Raw genomic sequence first — 19,938 nt, 5'->3', positions numbered from 1 at the left:
AATCTCTTCTTAGATACATCCATATCCCTCTCGGATACATCCCTTTCCACTCTCGAATACATCCCTTCCATTAAGTAATGTATCATTCGCAATCCGTGAGCTATGTATCCCCATGTTTCCAGATGTATTAGAAATCCTATAAATTTAAGGGATTTTTGTAATTTGGGAAAGAATAAAGATATAATGTAATTAACTCTTAACACTTCAAGATTTATGTAATTTTTTTACTAAATACTTTGCAATTTGCCTAATTGATCCAATTTGTCTAGTTTTCCCTATTTTAAATGGAGCAACTTTTACCTATAACAAACATAAAAATCATATTTGTATGTTATAGCTATAGTTCGCATAATTGTGCTCCATATAATTTTTTTTTGTTTTCTATGGAGCTTTTGATTTGTATAATTTGCTAAAAACATCCAGTTTTATACAAATTGTTCAGTTTTGTAAAAAATTATTTATACATTGTAATTTGTATAATAAGATTTGTATTTGTATAATTATAAGTGTATAAGACGAAAATATATGTATTTGTATTTGTATATACACTTTTCTCTCGCTTTATACAAACATAAACGCATTTTATACCGAAATGTATAAAATGACTAATTGTATACTGAATCAGATGGCAAAAAAATGGGATGTTTGCTGCGAATTATAATTAAAATAAACTATAAGTATAACATTTAATTTGAATTAATAATTTGCTATTTCATACAATTTTCCCTTTTAAATGAATGAAGATTTAATTTTATTTTATTTTTTCAAACAATGGCTAACTATGGACAAACTATATAAATCTGAAAAAAAGAAGAAAAAAAGGGCAGGGCAACCCATCCCAAGCCCAATTCCTCTGTATTGGGCTGAATACAAGATCCGTTTGCTTATACCCTAACGTTGTCTTCCTTTGTATCTTCTCTGCAGAACCTCTCGACCTTTTTCTCTCTCCGACGAAGTTAATTTGTATGCTTCTATTTTACCTTTGCTTGTTACGTATCTCTAATTCAGCGAAAGAGGGTATTGTTTTTGCTATTGTTTAATGTTAAAAACATATTTTTTAGTGAATTGGTGCTTGTGATTATTGAATTGTTAATGAACGTGTTATTACTATTTCATGTTTTGATTTTTATACTGCTAGTGAAAAAATCTATGTTATGAGCTCATTATGTGGATTGAGTTAGTAATCTTTTTGAAAAAATTGAAAATTATTTGTTTATTTCTTCGTATTATGTATAATGAGTTACTACTTTCAAGTGTTACTCTTTTTGACCATTTAAGAGTATTCCTAGAGTATTTGAGGTTATGCGATTATTTTGTATATTGGGTTGTTTGTATTTCGACGTTTAGAGTTTGTAGTTTTTCAATCTAAAGGTTAATTATAATCATTTTATCAGGTCACAAAGTGCTTGAGAAAGAAACTTTTATTTGATTCTTGGATTAGAAGACTTATTATGTATATTTCAGGGGATAAAAATGGCCGGGAAATCAAACAAAGGGAAGAATCGGAAGGCAGTTCAAAATGCTACCAGTTCGTCAGAGCAAGCAGCCCCACCTGATGCTAATGTGAATGATACTGCAACGCATGCGGAGTCTAATGGAACCACAGTTGTGACTGCTCAAACTGATACAAAAACGGAGGCAAAGGAGTCTGGAAATGAGACCTCCACACAGGAGGCAAAGCAAGGTGAACCTTGGCAATATCAAATTTTGATTTAAATATGTAAATAACTCATCACACCCGCCACACCCGCCACACCCGCGGATGTGACGTAGTGGACGGTCAATTAAGTGGGTCTTGGAGACCAAGATTCAAATTCATGTAGAGACAATAAAAACTAGGTGATTTGTACCTGGTATAATTGGATTTAGAACATTAACCATTTTCCCTAATCATTTACTCTAAGTTGAGTTTAGAGTCTAGACATTCTCCCTTGAATTTCTGCTCTGTCTCCTTTATTTGCCAAAGAGACAAGTGCTGGTTTTACAAATTTGTGGCTTACTTGTTCTTCATCAAAAATTTGTGGCTTACTTGTTTGGGACTGTGCTGCTATTGGAATCAGTATCCGCATTTTTTGGTTTCAGCTATTCATGTAGTTGGAAATTCCCAATATTAAGTTGTATACAAAAGGATACACAGTTATCTATACTGATTGAAACCTCATGGATGCACCAAAAGCTTACCAAATATGGAAGACAAGCCTTCATCTGTTGTTTCAGCTTTCAACTTATCCAAAAAAGAAAGAAAAAACCAAGAAAAACCTGATTTTTTCAATGTTGCAGAGATCAAGCTGTAGATGGTCACAAGGTCTATTGTGTAATATGTGAATGCAATCTGTTTGCTATGTTCTTTCACTATATTCTTGCTGGATAAGTTTCCATGACCCCTTAATAATCCGGTAAAGCATATGCAGCAAACGGTAACACTTATGTCATCACATATGTCTGTTTGGTGATTCTTGAACTATAAGATATTACTTATTAGAGTGGCTAGTGTATTCCATACACGATGTGCCTCCTTCTGTCATGCTCCATGAAATGTTTGTTGTTTTATTCTAGATCTCTGTCATATGTTTGTTTTTGAATTCAGAGCAATGTACAATGCTAGCCTCATAACAACATTTCTTCACGTGTGTATTATTCTTGTCAAACTGTCTCTGTCTTTCTGCCTATGTATTTGTTGGTTCATGTAGATGCCACATGTATCAAACTCATACTAATTGAGTCTAGGTTCTCTTCCAGTTTCACTTTCCCATATTACTTGAAGATAACGGTCTTACATTCTTGTATGACTTTTGTTTAATAGTCTAAATTTCTTTCTAATTAAAAAATTGGATGAAATGAAGAGCCTTTCTGCTTTAATCTATTTTGCAGGTGACATCCATCTTTATCCTGTTTCTGTCAAAACCCAAGGAGGGGATAAGCTAGATCTACAGGTAAGATGTGTTACTAATTTTATTGGCTTTCTTTTTTGTTGATAGTTCTGTTAGAAAACTTGTTTTTTCTTTATCATTCTCCTTTGGTGATGCCCTCATCCTTCAGATTTAAGAGAGTGGCTAAATTTTTTCCATTGCATACATGTGAAGTCTTATTAGTATGTGCCATCGCTCAAACGCTTCTTGTATTTTAGATCTGGATTGTCAATATTGAAAAGCCATTCTTTCTCTTTGTTTTTACATTTTATATCTGGATTGTCAGTCATTGAAAGCCACTCTTCCTCTTTTGTTTTTGACTTTCTGAGCTTGTCATTTGTTATCCTGCCTTCCTTATGTGTAGATGTTTATCTTTAGGCATTCAGGACCAACTATACTTAAATATTTGTGATTCTAGTGTGTTAGTTTGTCTAATTTGGAGTTTCTGATGGATACGTGTTTCAGTTGAGTCCTGGTGATTCTGTTATGGATGTGCGGCAGTTTCTTCTTGATGCTCCAGAGACATGCTTCGTTACATGCTATGATCTATCGTTGCATATAAAGGACGGGTCTGTTCATCATCTAGAAGATTATAACGAAATCTCTGAAGTAGCTGATATCACCACAGGAGATTGCTTCCTGGAGATGGTGCCAGGTGTGTCTTATTTATGTGGACCACGAGTTATTGATTTTAGCCTAAGTTGCGTGGACTCTTCACTTTCGATGCCCCACCCAGGTCGGATTCTCTAAAAATACACTACATTTGGAGAATCTGGTACCCATTGACATTTTTGAAGAGTCCGAGCAACATAGATTTTAGCAGTTGCCAACGAGCTTATTACATGTTTCGTCTAACTTAAACCTGGCTGTACAGCATTGTATGATGATCGATCCATAAGGGCTCATGTTCACCGCACTCGAGAATTGCTCTCTCTTTCCACATTGCACTCCTCACTATCAACGTCACTTGCACTGCAGCATGAAATCAGAAGTAATGTTGCGAAATCTGGAGGTTCGCTGTTCATTTGTTTTTCTTTGCCTTCTTGCTGATGTTTGTGTTGTTTAATAATTTGACAGCCATTTTCAATTGAATTGGTCTAACAAACATTTTTGCCTTTTGTGTGTTTTAGAGCCTGTGAAGGTCGATGTACCAGAACTTGAAAACTTGGGTTTTGTGGAGGATGTTTCTGGTTCAGTCTCTAGTTTGCTGTCAGCACCTTCAAAGGAAATTAAATGTGTTGAAAGCATTGTGTTCTCTTCGTTTAATCCTCCTCCTAGCTACAGAAGGTTTCTAATCATTATTTTACTAATTATGATCCAACTAATTTCTCTCAGGAAGGTTCATTCTGACATTCTGACCATGGTTTCTCTTGAATCCAGGCTCTCTGGGGATTTGATTTATTTGGATGTAGTTACTCTGGAAGGAAATAAGTATTGTATTACTGGAACAACCAAAACTTTTTATGTCAATTCCAGCACCACAACTGGTCTTGATCCTAGGCCAAATAAAACTGGTTCAGAAGCAACTACTCTTATTGGGCTTTTGCAAAAGATCAGCTCCAGATTTAAGAAAGGTAGGAGCATGGTAGAAAGTAATTTATTCCTCCCTCCCCCTCAAAAAAAATAAAAAAATAAGAAGAAGAAAAATTAGCTAGCACTTCATTTGGAGTCCAATTGTCAATCATCTTGTCTTATTGTAATAAAGGATTTTATCTTCAAATGAAGCTTTTCGTGAGATATTGGAGTGGAAGGCTTCTGCACATCCTTTTGAAAATGTTCCATCTATCCTACCACCAAATTCTTGGCTTGGGTCATATCCTATCCCTGGTAAGTTGTTTTTTGTGCACTCTTAACCTCTGGCTATCTCTACTTCATGTTGCTGTCTGTTGTATACATACATTAGTCTGCTGGATGCTGGGTCATAGATGCCAAAAATGAGGTATATTTTGTGGTGTAAGAATTCCTGGGAGGTCTGTTACAATCTGTAAGAATAATATTACTTAGTGGACCATGTAGTTGAAAATTGTGATGCACAACAATTTGCAACATGTCTTTCTGTTGAACCTGATGGAAAATATGTCTTACAGGTAGTTGATCATGTTTTAATTTGATTCCTTCTGAAGATATCTTATGCTCAAACATGTTCCTTTACACTTTCAAGATATATAGAATTAAAGCACATGAAATAAAAAAAAGGAACTTGTAGAACTCTAGTAAAATTTCTAATTCTTGTATTTGCTTTATCTTCCTAGAAAGTTCTTCAATTTCCCGTGAATAGTGTGTACTGTATTGATTGGTGCTATTTACCTGGATGACTATGAAAGTCTGTAAAAGGATGCATAGAAAACTAGTACAACAATACATTCATACATACATACATATATAGGGTGTGCCACTATGTGTATACTAGAGGAAAATTTATGCAAGAGCAATATTGAATATAGATGGCAAATGAGATAATTATTTTTGATTTTTCTTTTTCTGGTTAATGGTATGGCTGAGGTGATGAGAATGCTGTATTGGAAAATATGAAACTGGATTTTTGCAACTGAAGCACATTTCCTTGATAAAAATTTGGAAATGGTAGTTGGCACAACAATTCGTGAAGTAACATGAGGGGTGAATGTTCTCTTTCATTTAATGCCACTAGATTACGTACTATATCCGGTACCACTAATTCAATCCATAATTTAAGTTGACATTTTAAACCGTCTCATGTCAAGGCATCATATAAGATGTGGTGGAGGGAGCACTATTCCTCAGTTTCTTTGTTACAATGAGGGACTTGTTTATGTAGATAGACTTGTTTATGTAGATATTATAGTAACGTCTGATATCTTAAAAACTTCTACACTACATTCTCTTACAATAACCTGTCTTTCTATTATTAGTTGCCTCACTAGTTCTAGTTCCTTGTGGATTCTATGGTGTCAGATCACAAACGTGATGCAGCACGGGCTGAGAATGCACTTACACTTTCTTTTGGAAGTGAGCTGATTGGCATGCAAAGGGATTGGAATGAAGAATTGCAATCTTGTCGGGAATTCCCCCATACAAACCCCCAGGAAAGGTGCATCTCGACAGATCTAAATTAGCTTGTACAGCATTCTAGAGTGAATTAATTGATTTCTTAATAGATTCTACTTATTTATGCAATACTCTTCGTCTCTTCCTAAGTCTGTCAATGAAGGCTGGTTTGCCTCTGTTCATACGTCTTGCTCTTTTTTATCACAGGATACTGCGAGATAGGGCCTTGTACAAAGTCAGTTCTGACTTTGTAGATGCTGCAATTAGTGGTGCTATTGGAGTTATCAACAGGTGTATCCCCCCAATTAATCCAACTGATCCAGAGTGCTTTCATATGTAAGTATTCAGCTGTAGATCAGTACAAGTAATTTCCTGTTGACTATATGTTCACTTAAAATTAACTTCGTTTGACCTTTATCATTGAAAATATAGTGCACTAGATATAGTATAGTTTGACCTTTATCATTGAAAATATAGTGCACTAGAAGTTGAAATTTTGTAAACAAAATAAAGGGGGTGAAGGGTGGGGATAAAAATATAAATTTTCTTTCAACTGATATCCCCTAGCTCCACAGAAGGTTGTTAAATGGTAGGTTGAAATGGGATGAGTAGAAGAAGCGTGTTGAGTAATAGATGATAACTAAACTGCCAACTAAAGGCCTCCAGGCAACTAGGCTGGGTAAAATATGTTCATCATAATTGTTGCACTGTGACAGTCATTATGTATTTTACAAGTCCACTGGTCAGAGTATCAAATTTGCTTTATAATTCCTTGAAATTAGTTCTACACTGAAAGTGGAAAACAAAGCAAAGGGGAGCAAGCAAGGTAATAGGAACAAATAAAGATTGTAGGAATGCAAATGTGTAACTAAACAAAAATACATTATTTTAGAGCCAACAGGCAGCTAAACGGTTGCCTTAATCCCATTTTGCTTGCGACCTTTTTTTTTTTGGTTGCCTGAGTACATGAATTGCATAACCATTCCCGTCATCCACTCCGATAAATTTGGGCTAGTGTTATCCCAAACTGTCCCAATGTTTTTATGGTCTGTTTTGACCTGTCAATTAACATATTAACCACCCAAGACCCTGAAATATGGGCGGTTGAGTTGATTACCAACTTAAGTTGAAACCTATAGTCTCATATGCTCTTTCACCCCTTAGCCCAGCCACCGGATGGAGAAACGGTCACAAGGACATTGGAAGTTAATCATGATGAGACGGCAGGTGCTGGGTGTGGAGATGGAAGAGAGATTGTTATCCTTCTCTGTGCTCTAAGCTGACAATGTGCCTGATCCATTATTCACAAGCTTCCCGCTGTGGAGAATATCCGTGAGGGAGAGACATGTATACTTCCTTTTTTGTAACATGTTAAAGATTAACACTCTGTTTCTCCATTATCCTTGCTGGCGGAATGTTTTTAGACTACTAAAAAATTCTTATACTATTTATTGCCACTTTTGCCTGATACTTATTCTGTATGGATCTAGGTATGTCCACAACAATATATTCTTCAGCTTTGCTGTTGATGCGGATCTCGAGCAACTGTCCAGGAAACAGGTTGCTGATCCTAAAGTTGAGGGCACAGGCTTATTACGTAATTTGTCAGAGAAAACCACCAATAATTTGCCACAGGGAGTCTCCGAAGTTTCCAATGGAAATGAGCATGCCGGCTCAGTTGTAGAAGCTGCAAACATCAACTTGGATTGTCCTCCTGAAGTGTCTGGTGAAACTCAGTTGACTGAAAGTGAGCAAGCCACTTATGCAAGTGCAAATAATGACTTGAAAGGCACAAAAGCATATCAGGAAGCTGATGTCCATGGACTATACAACCTAGCTATGGCGATAATTGATTATAGAGGACATAGAGTGGTGGCCCAGGTGCTTATTGAACTTGCAGTGATCTATATTTAGTTGTATGCTGTAGTTAAACGCTTTACACAAGTTCAGACATGAATGTCAGAGTGCTAATGAACATGAGTTTTCCTCTGGAAACCATCTTCATGAATTTTCTAATTTTCAATTTTTCATGCATCTGACGTCGAAGTTGGGACTGCTATATTAGTAGTGGCTTCACTCTGTCTTGACATTTTTCCTGTATGAAATATTGTACTTACACGGTTCCATTTAGTGTGAAGGCGTTTGACTGGGCAGTAAACTAAAGAAATTAAAGAAGACCTTTGACATGTAACCCAAATATATACGAAGTACCCAACTTATCCTTTTAATAATGAGTGATGAGAGTTCCTCATGTCTTTGCTTTTTCTCTCTTTTTATAAAAGAATGAGCGATCAAGAGGGTCTCAGCTCCCAATAAGTCATGTCAGAAGGTTTAATAGTTTTCAAAAGGAGGTGTCATTTTTTCTGGGATAAGGCTAAAAAGGAAAGTGTATTAAAGTGGCACATAGTATACCACAATTAGGTTACCAAATCTAACCATTTGGAGATTTATAAGTGAACTGTACTTGTAATAATTAATTGTGACATAAGCAGGGTTTTTAGACATACTGTTGTTGCATTTCTGATTAATAATAATAAGCTTATATGGGTCTTTTTGGTGGGCACTCTTCTTGATATTTGTGTTTAATTTAATCTTCTAATTTTACTTTCAGCTGCAAGGCTTACTGTTAAAGATGTATTATTCTGCTTATTTATTGAAAGTTTATAAACCTTTTTTCTGTTTTTCTTTGTAGAGTGTTTTACCTGGTATCCTTCAAGGTGATAAATCAGATTCCCTCTTATACGGTTCTGTTGATAATGGCAAGAAAATCTGCTGGAGTGATGAGTTTCATTCCAAGGTAGGAGCGGACCGTAAACTTTTGGGCCACCTTCTTTTTCCCTTGTATTGTTTGCACAACAATTTAGGATGTGTATGCCTCTCTGGTGTTGGCATAGTTGTGGAAAGTATAAGGTCTATTAGGATTTTCGTTTGGTTTGTCATGATTCTTAACTAACTATCAATTTGGTCCTATATGTTGTCGTAACGACTTCATTTGAAGATTCTGAGCTTCTAAGTTGTGCTCAAGTGGACATGATTGTTGTGGAGATCAACATGTCTTGCTGGATTATTCGGCTTTTTCCTTTTGTGCCTTTGGTTATTGTGAGCGATCATTTTAATTCCTTTTTTTTGGTGTGAGGGTGAGTGGGTGGGGGGGAGCTTCCTTAATTCCTGATAATTTAGATGGTAAAGAATGATGTTTGTTGATCGGGATCACAGGGGTGATATTTCAATGTGAATTGTAGTGATGGGTGATGTTACTTTTCCTTTTTATCATTCTTGATTCATCTTGTTCATTTGAACTTATATCTGGTTCTCTCATGTGCCTGAAATTTCATCCTGCTATATTTGTCTTAGGTTCTAGAAGCTGCAAAACGTCTGCACTTGAAGGAACATACTGTCCTTGATGGATCTGGAAATGAATTCAAATTAGCTGCACCGGTGGAATGCAAGGGCATTGTTGGTAGTGATGATAGGTGATTATTATTTGATATGTTACTGCTCTAGGAGAGGAGGGGGGGGGGCTCATTTTCGTTATGATGAAAGCTAAGTTTGGTTCATTGGTGATGTCAAGTTCTGTTTCTCCATAGGATTCAAATGATTGAAGTCCTGCTAAATATGCACACAACACACCCCTCCAAGCTTAATAATTTCATATTGTTTAGATGTATAACTTGGAGATGAGAAATTGTGATATACTGGACTTCATTAATTGCAGTTTAATGCATGTGTGTATCTTTTGATAATATGTGACCGCCCTCTTTTCCCCAATAATATGATTTCTTTGACTCAACCAACTTTAGTGGGAGCACTTTTATCATTTTATTGAGATTGTGGTTTTCAGGCATTATCTGTTGGACTTGATGAGGGTCACTCCTCGTGATGCAAATTATACTGGTCCAGGGTCCAGATTTTGTATTTTGCGACCTGAGTTGATAACTGCATTTTGCCAAGTTAGTCCTGCTTGTACTATGACAAGTTTGCTTTCATATTTTCATTTGTATTCAATTTATTTTGTTTCTTATATTAATTCCGTATCTCTGAACCTGGTTTTTTTGGGGTTAGTGCTTGCTTTTATTCTTGGGGATCTGATTTCTGACATTTTATATTTTCAAAATTTTATGTTGGTTCCTCATCCTCTTTCTCTTAGGCTGAAGTTGCCGAGAGATCAAAATCCAAGTGTGAGTTAGAAGGGGAGGCACCAGTGGCCGCTGATTGTACTAGTGTAAATAACACTGAAGAATTACCAACAAATGATGTCGTTGCCCCGACTGAAGTTAACAGCAATGAGGTAGTGATCTCCTGCTTAAGTGAAGCCTCTTCTACTGAAGTACTTTTCTGTGTCTGGTTATAATGATAGGGAATGCATTTTTGAAAGCCAGTTTCTTACCGCAATAATTACTGAAGTTGCGCTATTGTTGGGTATAAGTTACCTATTTTACTTGACCATATTTGTTGTTGGATAATATATTTTTTATCAAGACACTTCTCAAAAGATATTTCTTTAATAATTTGCTTGATGAGATCAGAAAGTTCTAGTTAATGATCTCAGCTTTGATTGTTAATGACATATCCTATTTATAATTGCTTTCAACGCTTCCTGATTTTTGTGGGCGTGTTTGGTATGGAGGAAAATATTTTCTTATTTTCCATTTTTGGTTGGACAAATTTTTTGGAAAACATTTTCTCTAGGAAAACAAGTTCCTTAAAAATGAGGAAAATTGCTTCCTTAATAGAAGTAGGAAAATTACTTCCTTTAGGCAAGGTTAGTAGGTATGGAGTGTTCTCTTGATTTTCGAGGGGTTTAGCCGTATTCTTATAGTGTCTTGCTTTTGATTCCACCATCATAGTTATTCATTGTGTTTAGGTTATTGCAATATTTTGTGGTTGTTACTGATTCCTTATTAGTTTCTTTGTTTTTCTACTGTCGTTTTCTCTTTTTCATACCTATTTTGATATGTTATACTTGAGCCGAGGGTCCTCCGGAAATGACCTCTTTACCCTCTCCAGACCCTACTTGTCAACTGTGTATGTTCTTTTGGCTTTTATCTAGGGAGAGAAAAGTGTGAAGGATGCTGCCAACCACTGCTGTTTTCACTCAGGAAGAAAAGATACTGATGATATACTTTTCAATCCTAACGTTTTTACAGATTTTAAGTTGGCTGGAAGTGAAGAGGTGATTTTTTTGCTTTTGATTATTATTCCTTGCTTGTTTTTTTTAAGGTGTTAAATACTTATACGGTTCTTTTCTGCCAACTCGACCAGGAGATAGTTGCTGACCAAGAACTTGTGAAGAAAGTGAGTTTGTATCTGAAAGACGCTGTGCTTCCGAAGTTCGTTCAAGATCTCTGCACACTTGAAGTTTCACCCATGGATGGGCAAACTTTAACTGAGGCACTCCATGCACATGGAATTAATTTGCGTTATCTAGGAACAGTAAGGATCTCCAAAAACGCTCATCCAATTGTTGTATTGCTTAGGCTTTTCCAACAAATATAATAATTTTCTTAGCACGAACGGAAGTTTATGTCAGTTAAAAGTAGTAAAGCTTGGCTTTGTCTTGTCCTTTGTTTTCCAGGTGGCCGAGGGAACCAGGAACTTGCCTCATTTATGGGATCTTTGTTCCAACGAGATTCTTGTCAGATGTGCAAAGCACATCCTCAAGGTGATTAATCTTGTTCTTCAGATTGAAATATGTTTTTGAATGCTGTCGATAAAAAACAAGTTTTTCATTGCTACTTCAAAAAGGCCTTAATAATATTGAATTGTGAATGCACTTTATCTTATGCTTTGACAAGTGTAGTCCCACTTGAGAATATGCTTTGCCATTTGGTCTTGAACAACATTTTTGTAATTCTCTCAGAGGATCAATTATTTTGTGTCTCAGTCATGTCTCAACATTTTTGTTTAGCATTATTAGTAGAATGTGAAGTGTAATTTTTTTCACCTGCTTTTATTTCTTATTTCTTCTGGTCAAAAGCTCTCTTAAATCAACAAAAGGGCTTTTTTAGGCTCTGGTGGTTTCAGAATATTCATTTACGCTGAACCACATGGTGTGTAAGCTGGAGCACACGTGATATTTTACTCTGATTATCTTGATGCACGAAACTGAAGAAATTGAATATTAATTTATATGTTTGTGGATTTTGGAATTACTAACAATTTGATCTGATGGGACATGCAGGATTTGCTGAGGGATGCTGAGGACCATGATCTTGCAAACACAATCTCACATTTTTACAACTGTTTGTTTGGAAATATGCAAACAGTATCTAATAAAGGCGGCGCCAACAGTTCTAGAAACCAAAAGAAGGTAGAGAGAGAGAGAGAGTGCTTATTATCATAACTTACTGCCATTTATTGCTTTTTCTTGTAGTAAAATATCATGAAGAAGTTCTGTTGAATTGAGTGTACCACCTCATCTAAAAGCTTAACCTATTAAAAAATAGGGGATAGTTTTATTTATTTATTTAGGTTTACAACACGCCCCTCAAGTGCTGATGTGATTCTTTTTCTTCGGCCATCACTGAAAATATATTGTTGATGAGTGACAGAGACTTGAGTATAAGATCTCTAGCAGCTCTAATACCATGTTGAATTATGCATACCACCTCATGTAAAAGCTTGAGCTATTAGGGTTGGTTACTTTTTTCCCTCTTTTTATATACAGTTTTGTAGCATTCCCATGCTTGGCCAATATTATTCATTTGTATGCTGATATTTGAAGAAGCATATGGAGATTATTAGTTCCATTGTTTGAAAATTTATGTTGCCGATATAGAGCAAGCATTTTCTAGAATCATTTAAGCTTGCTGGGCTAATATATTCTTCATTGTAAGTGATCTATGCTCATCATTTGTTTGATGATGAGCTTTTTGTGAATACACTGTTACCTTCATCTCAAAATAAAATAAAATATATATATATATATTCATTGTTTCTCAGAGACGAGTATATGGTAAATGATTTTAATAAAATTAATTCTCTGAAACACATTTCATAGGACCACATCGGGAACCAGCAAAAGTCATCCAAGGGACAAGGAAAGCGAAAAAATGTAGGATCTGCCAAGAAGAAACAGTCCTCCTATTTGAGCATCACGTCTGACAGTTTGTGGTCTGACATCCAAGAATTTGCGAAACTCAAGTATCAGGTATCATATTCTTTTAAGAACCTCTTCCAGTTGCTTGCCCAGATGTTTTAAGTTATCAGTTAAGGTTGATTTATCTCTCTCTCTCTCTCTCTCTCTCTCTCTCTTCAGTTTGAGTTGCCTGAGGATGCAAAAGTGCTGGTAAAGAAAATTCCAGTTGTACGCAATCTCTGTCAGAAGGTATTTTCATCCAGGAATTCTTAGATTTAGTTGTGATTATGCATTTCTTGCTAATGCTATTTCCCCTTTATCCCCGTATTATCTTATATTGGTCAATCATTATCATCTTTTCGAAGTGGCTATGGTGCTATATAGAGGTGTCAAATGGACGGGTTGGGCTGAAATGGGCTAAAATGCGGGTCATAACCCAACCCACACAATTCTTACTAAGTTTTAATTGCTTTATTTGTTCTTTTATAAATTTTTATGGCCTAATAATTTTCTTTTTCTTTATTATGACTATATAATAAACATATCAAATAAAAATGTCTTTTTTTCCAGTTTAAAAAAAAATGTCTTTTTTTTTACAAGATTTTTCATGAGTAAATTTGGGCTACATAGCAGCCCAAATTTTAATGGGCTGAAATTGGTTGAGCTAATAGATGGGTAGGTCAATGACCCGCCCAAACTTGAACGGATTGGGTGGGTTTGGTTTGATTTTGTACCCTTAGTGCCATGTCATAATTCATATATCGAGATCGCTAGAATTCATATGGTGAAAAACACAAATCTTGTTTATTTTACTGTGACTACTGACTCGAAACTTTGCTGCAAAGTGAAAATGGAAACTTGTTTGGTGTTAGCTTTTGTACTTTCTATATGCATGACTGTTTCATTGTATTTTAAGAGTTGAGACTCTTTTCTAGATCATCCAGAGGTAGTCCGCTGGAAATCTTTTACCGTCTATTGTCCTGCTTTAGAGACGGCCAGCATTTTATTTATTTGTTGTGTGTGGACTGCTTTGCGGCATTAGTTCTCTTAGCGCAAGTGAAGTTGGGAAAAAGTTGTCCCTGTTCTTTTGAGTGTTCAACTTCTCAAGACCATCAAAGTCAAGTAGTGAAATTTCCTTCCAGATATGCAAATCTTAATATGGGTGATGAGGCACAGTGAAAAATTTGTGCTGTTATTTGACACAGCAATTACATTGTTGTCTTTATGTTTAAATTGAATTAAAAATTTTATTTGAATATGAGCTGTTAGATGGAGATCACTATACCTTGGTGGTAGAGATGATTGGAGATTGTTAACTTGTCCTTGCCGTGGTTGATGAAATTTTGTTCATAAATTTCCCCTCTTAGTATTTGGGCTAAAGATTAATAAAGCATCTTTTCTGCTTATTTTAGATAGCTATAAGTAATATGAGCACAATTTGATAATAGTCTTCCCTTTGAAATCCGCGGGTTGTGCTTTTCTTGCGCAGCAGGCCAATCTATTGCCCCATGTTATTGCCCCATGTTAGACACAGAATTCTACCTTAATATGTCCAAATGACTCCTAGAACTTTTCTTTTAACAGGTAGGTGTAACCGTTGCAGCTCGTAAATATGACCTTGACTCTGCTGCACCTTTTCAAGCATCAGATATTATGAATCTCCAACCAGTGGTGAAGCATTCTATCCCAGTTAGTTCAGAAGCTAAGGACCTCGTTGAAACAGGAAAGGCTCAATTAGCTGAGGTATTAACTGTTTCAATTGGTGAAAGAAGTGGAGATTCTCATGTTAGTCATGGATATCTTGAGAGGCTAGCTGTCAATCTTTGTTGCCTTTTGTTGTACTGTTTAGTTTGGAGCCTACCTAGGTGGAATAACATCCTCATACATTTCAGGGTTTGCTTAGTGAGGCCTACACTTTATTTTCCGAAGCATTCACAATACTTCAGCAGGTATATTACTGATTATTTTTTCTCTGCGATGCTTTGATGTCTTATATTATTTAGTTCTGATTTTGCCAAAATTATTATTTAGTTCTGATTGCAATAATTTTAAAAATGCAGGTGACGGGTCCAATGCACCGGGAAGTTGCCAATTGTTGTCGGTAAGTAGTCTTGTGCTCTACCACTTCACTCTTTTTGTGAGAGAATATGCTTGTGCATTGTAGTTTTTGGTTATTGTGTTTTCTGTCTTTTGCTTTCATTGGCTTTTCTGTCTTATAATTATTCTTTTCTATAATTTTGTTCTCTTTCAGCTACCTTGCTATGGTTCTATATCATGCTGGAGATATGGCTGGTGCTATAATGCAACAGCACAAGGAACTTATCATAAATGAAAGATGCCTTGGACTGGACCATCCCGACACTGCACACAGGCAATTTTCTTGTCTTTGAACTCTTTTTCTTTCTTTTGCTATATGATGCCTATTGGCTTACTAGTGTCGATTTTGATGCCGGAAACCTGTATTTCGGGATCATTATGTGTAATGTGAGTTTGGTAATGTTGCTGCAGTTATGGAAACATGGCTCTTTTCTATCATGGTCTTAACCAAACAGAACTTGCATTGAGGCATATGTCACGGGCCTTGCTTCTTCTTGGCTTGTCATCAGGTCCTGATCATCCGGATGTTGCTGCAACATTTATAAATGTTGCAATGATGTACCAGGATATTGGAAAGATGGATACAGCACTTCGTTATCTCCAAGAAGCATTGAAAAAGAATGAACGGTTGCTTGGGGAGGAACATATTCAGACTGCTGTTTGTTATCATGCTCTGGCAATTGCGTTCAACTGTATGGGTGCTTTCAAGCTTTCGCACCAGGCATGCACTTTAACTGGATAGTTTACTGTGCTAAGAAAATGATAGTTACTGTTTTAACCATTTTAATTAAAAAAAATTCAACAGCATGAAAAGAAAACTTATGATATACTAGCCAAACAGCTGGGAGAGGAGGATTCAAGGACACGCGATTCTCAGAACTGGATGAAAACATTTAAGATGCGTGAGCTGCAGGTATAAGTTACTCAAGCCTGATGATCTCTAATTTCTTGTAACAAGATTATCATTCCCTTATGTGCTTTTTGCAATATGGAAATCCTTAACAGATGAATGCGCAAAAGCAGAAAGGTCAATCTCTGAATGTGGCTTCTGCACAGAAGGCTTACGATATTTTGAAGGTAACTTTTTCATAACAGTTTTGTACCCTTTATGATCCTTTGAAGGGATCATTAAATAATCTCGACATATTTGCTTACCCTAAACCCTCACCTTGAGGCAGAAATGGAAGGCTTGTTCTGGGGGGGATTTAGACTTGCTTTTCTAGTTTTCATTACTTCGTCATTGCTATGTCTCTCACACTAGTTGCATGTTTAATCCTCTTCAGAAGCCTTGGATCAACAATTACAATATAATGTATAGGATCTTGGCCGCTATTCCTTTTTCTTGTTTGATGGCCAATTTGGAGTGGATTTTTCATTCTAGGGTTATGGTTCTAGTCGCCTTGGATTTGCTTTACTATGTCAATGAGAAATTGAATGTTCACACTAGTGAGTTGAATATTGCAGGCTCATCCTAGCTTGTTACACGCATTTCAAGCTGCTGCTGGAGGTACTGGTATTGGTGGAATGAACCAATCATTAAGTTCTGCAGCACTTGGTGATGGGCTTCCTCGGGGAAGAGGAGTTGATGAAAGAGCTGCACGAGCTGCTGCTGAAGTACGGAAAAAAGCTGCAGCAAGGGGTCTTCTTGTACGTCCCAGTGGTGTTCCTGCATCAACTTTACCTCCTCTTACCCAGCTACTCAATGTAATAAATTCTGGCACAACACCGGATGCTGCAAATCCTAGTGGAACTAATGAAGAAAAGAAAGAAGCAAACAGTAATTCTTCTAATGGATCTGGAGATACCCAAGCAGACCTATCCAAAGCAGGGGAACAAGATCAAACTCCTGTTGGTTTAGGGACAGGTTTGGGGGCGTTGGATACCAAGAAACAAAAATCAAAAGTGAAAGCTGCATCTTGAAGCGTATATTGCAGAATGTACTAACAAACATGTCAATGGCCGGTTCGAGCCTATCATGGATTTTCGCTTGCAGCCACCTCATTCTTCAGGTACTCACTGCACGGGTGAACGCTTATACTTCGATTCCATTCTTACAATAAGTCTCTCATGGAGATTTAAGTATTCGAGCTGTAGTTCCTCTCATCTTGATTATTATTGCTGAGATGACATAACTTGTAGGCCTAGTTTGAGAAGATAGGTTTAGTATGCATGGTTTTGGTGTTTTGAATAATGTTAAGTAGAGAGGTCCATCATCTGTCTGGGTGTTGATGTCATCCTAAAAATTTTGACCTTCTTTATTCAATCCCTTTCCCTCGTGTCTGGGAATGTATTATCTAGTGAGTGAAGCTGCCCACCCATTTCAGTTGAAAGGTGCTCTTTCTTGGACACTTTTTTCGTTTCCGGTTAAACTTAGACTTTCTATTTTGTTACTTATTTATCGTTGGAATGAAATCGTTTTTCTGTATTGAGGTGACTTTCTAAGATATAAGTAATGTTCTTGATTTTTGTGAAGAGCACTTTCTTGAATTTCCATTTTTGTTTTGCTCATTTCTTAAAGCTGATTATCAGCTCCGATTTACTTTATATATAATACTAGGCAATTTGTCCGCGCTTCTCGCGGTCATAAATAATTGCATTGAACTTGCAAATAATCCTTTACTAATATCAATACATTAAAAATAATAGAAAAAAGGTTCTTAAAAAAGTACTAGCAATATTCCAACATGAATTTGATTATTTGTCATTATCACATAACTCAAGAACCTCTAATGAATGAATTATTTAGGAAATTATAAATCATTGGTTCTTTAATAGACATTAAAAGGAAAATAAAGAAGAAAATAAGAATCTAGGCATTTCGTAAGAAAAAAAACACATTTAAGTTGCATAGATTGTACAATTGTGATATATGTCCTGGGAAAAAATTCAAAAAATTAACTTTTGAACTTGCGTAATGAATTTCTTCAATTGATAAGTGAGAAGCTTTATATCTATGTAAAAATACATAATATGTAAGCTGATACTTTTAAGTTATAGAATTTTATATAGAATATCAAAACATGAATTCTTAGAACTGAGTACCATAATTATTTTCTGCACACTGATATACCTATTATATGTGTATATGTTCAATATAATCGGAGACAATAACTTTGCAGAAACAAAACAATAGAGTTTAAAACATGTACACAAAAAACAACAATTAATATCAGAAGCATAAATTAATTACTGTAAAAAAAAACAGGATCTAAAACAATAGAGTGAAACAGAAAGGAAAAAATCGAGTTCACTGAATGCACAGTGTCTCCTTAAGAAAATTATTTCCCTCTAATACTCGAGGTTTAAAGAAATAGACCCTCTCAGGATGGAACGATTTTATTCACCAGCGTATTGATACAAAAACAATGGTGTTAGTGAGTCACTCAACATGAGCAAAGTCCGAATATTTAATTGTGAAGAATTAGAAGTATTTCAGAATTTTTGTTGTTTTAAAATGAAAGGAAATCCCTCTATTTATAGACAACAAAAGGTAGTGTGAACAAATGCTTATTGTGCCTTATCGAAAAGGTCACAACTCTTTTGAAAAGTCGCAACCTTTCATAAACGTCACAATCTTTCATAAAAGTCGCAACTCTTCATAAAAGTTACAACTTTCATAAAAGTCGCAACTTTTCATGAAAGGGGAAGGCAAGTTTTGGAAATAAATAAATTAAAAGGAAATTCTGATTTGTGGTGGCGCCACGTAGGCGGGCCTAGGATTCTCTTTTATATTTTGAAATTCGCCGCTGGGGAATTCACACGAAAGGGAACGAGGAATTCTCAATGAAAAAAGTGCTCTCTGAATCGAACGTGAAAGTAGTTTTCCATCAGACGACTTTTCCTATAACTCTATTCTCGACTTGGATTATATATCAAAAAAGGTCCGCTCTCGGCCATTACATGATATGATATATGATATATCGTGGAAAAGTAATTTGGTAAGCCTCATAATTTAGAACTGCACATACAAGCCATTTTTTGTTCTCAAGAGTCAGCAATTTCTTCTTCTACGATTGAGTCGTGATATGAATGCAACACTATCTCCACAATGTAATAATGATCCTTGTGTTGTATCGACTATCAACCCAGAAGAACCAAATACATGTCCAGGAAAAAGATTTTTGTTACCAAACTGCTAAATTGAGCTTCGCAACGGGACTCTTTGAGTATGTTTTTTTTTTTACCTGATTCGATAATCAAAATGAAGTGGAAGCTATAGTCCTATCCTTGTTAAAAGTTTTTTCTTCTTCTTTTTGTATGGATTATTCATATTATAGGGGAATCACATCTAGTAAAGGGATGAATCAGATCGTGACACATGATAAAAATTAAGACAGGAAATATTTGTCACAACATGTTGGTGAGTCTATTCTAGCTAAGAGAGTTTATCGTGATTGTACCATTTCTGACAATCACAAGGACACCATGGCTGACTCATTCGAGCTAGACATGGTGGACTTTGATGTTATTCTAGGTAGGGGTGTTCATGGTTCGGTTTGGATCGGTTATTAGTTAAAACCACAACCAAACCAACTTAATCGATTTTTAAATTTCTAAAATCAAATCAAACCAAACCAAAAAAATAACCGTTGGTTTGGTTATTGTCAATTTGGTTCGGTTAGAAAGTAATAAGTTTGTTGAGGACATATGCATCTCGATAGACACAAACACTTAGTACATGAATAACTCACAAAAAAACTATTGCACGAACAAAGTGATTCATCCAACGTACCAAGTTTCAGAAACTAAAAAAACTTATTGTCAATAGCATAAAGTTAGTTCAATATTCTGGAGATCTCAACATCTTATCAATAGACTTTTCAATAA

The 19,938-nt window shown here is 35.8% G+C and overlaps 1 protein-coding gene across 1 annotated transcript; it reads left to right on the top strand.

Moving 5' to 3' along the window:
- The first annotated feature begins 840 nt into the window (after window positions 1-840).
- On the top strand, window positions 841-17,583 carry LOC125833625 (clustered mitochondria protein). Its single transcript, XM_049512787.1, has 29 exons — window positions 841-963; window positions 1,465-1,684; window positions 2,872-2,933; window positions 3,375-3,564; window positions 3,784-3,921; window positions 4,040-4,196; window positions 4,290-4,483; window positions 4,635-4,736; window positions 5,844-5,979; window positions 6,144-6,272; window positions 7,427-7,817; window positions 8,629-8,733; window positions 9,291-9,409; window positions 9,778-9,886; window positions 10,084-10,224; window positions 10,987-11,109; window positions 11,199-11,369; window positions 11,512-11,598; window positions 12,118-12,246; window positions 12,937-13,086; window positions 13,195-13,263; window positions 14,599-14,757; window positions 14,907-14,963; window positions 15,075-15,115; window positions 15,266-15,385; window positions 15,523-15,832; window positions 15,917-16,024; window positions 16,117-16,188; window positions 16,576-17,583. The coding sequence occupies exons 2-29, from the start codon at window positions 1,474-1,476 to the stop codon at window positions 17,029-17,031; spliced, it is 4,236 nt and encodes a 1,411-aa protein (XP_049368744.1). The 5' UTR covers window positions 841-963; window positions 1,465-1,473; the 3' UTR covers window positions 17,032-17,583.
- The last annotated feature ends 2,355 nt before the right edge of the window (window positions 17,584-19,938 follow it).

This window comes from Solanum verrucosum, unplaced genomic scaffold, assembly GCF_900185275.1.
Source record: "Solanum verrucosum unplaced genomic scaffold, falcon-dt-bn FXZP01000307.1, whole genome shotgun sequence".
Classification (NCBI taxonomy): domain Eukaryota; kingdom Viridiplantae; phylum Streptophyta; class Magnoliopsida; order Solanales; family Solanaceae; genus Solanum; species Solanum verrucosum.
Note: the sequence above shows the minus strand (reverse complement) of the source record. Positions and strands in the feature narration are given on the sequence as shown.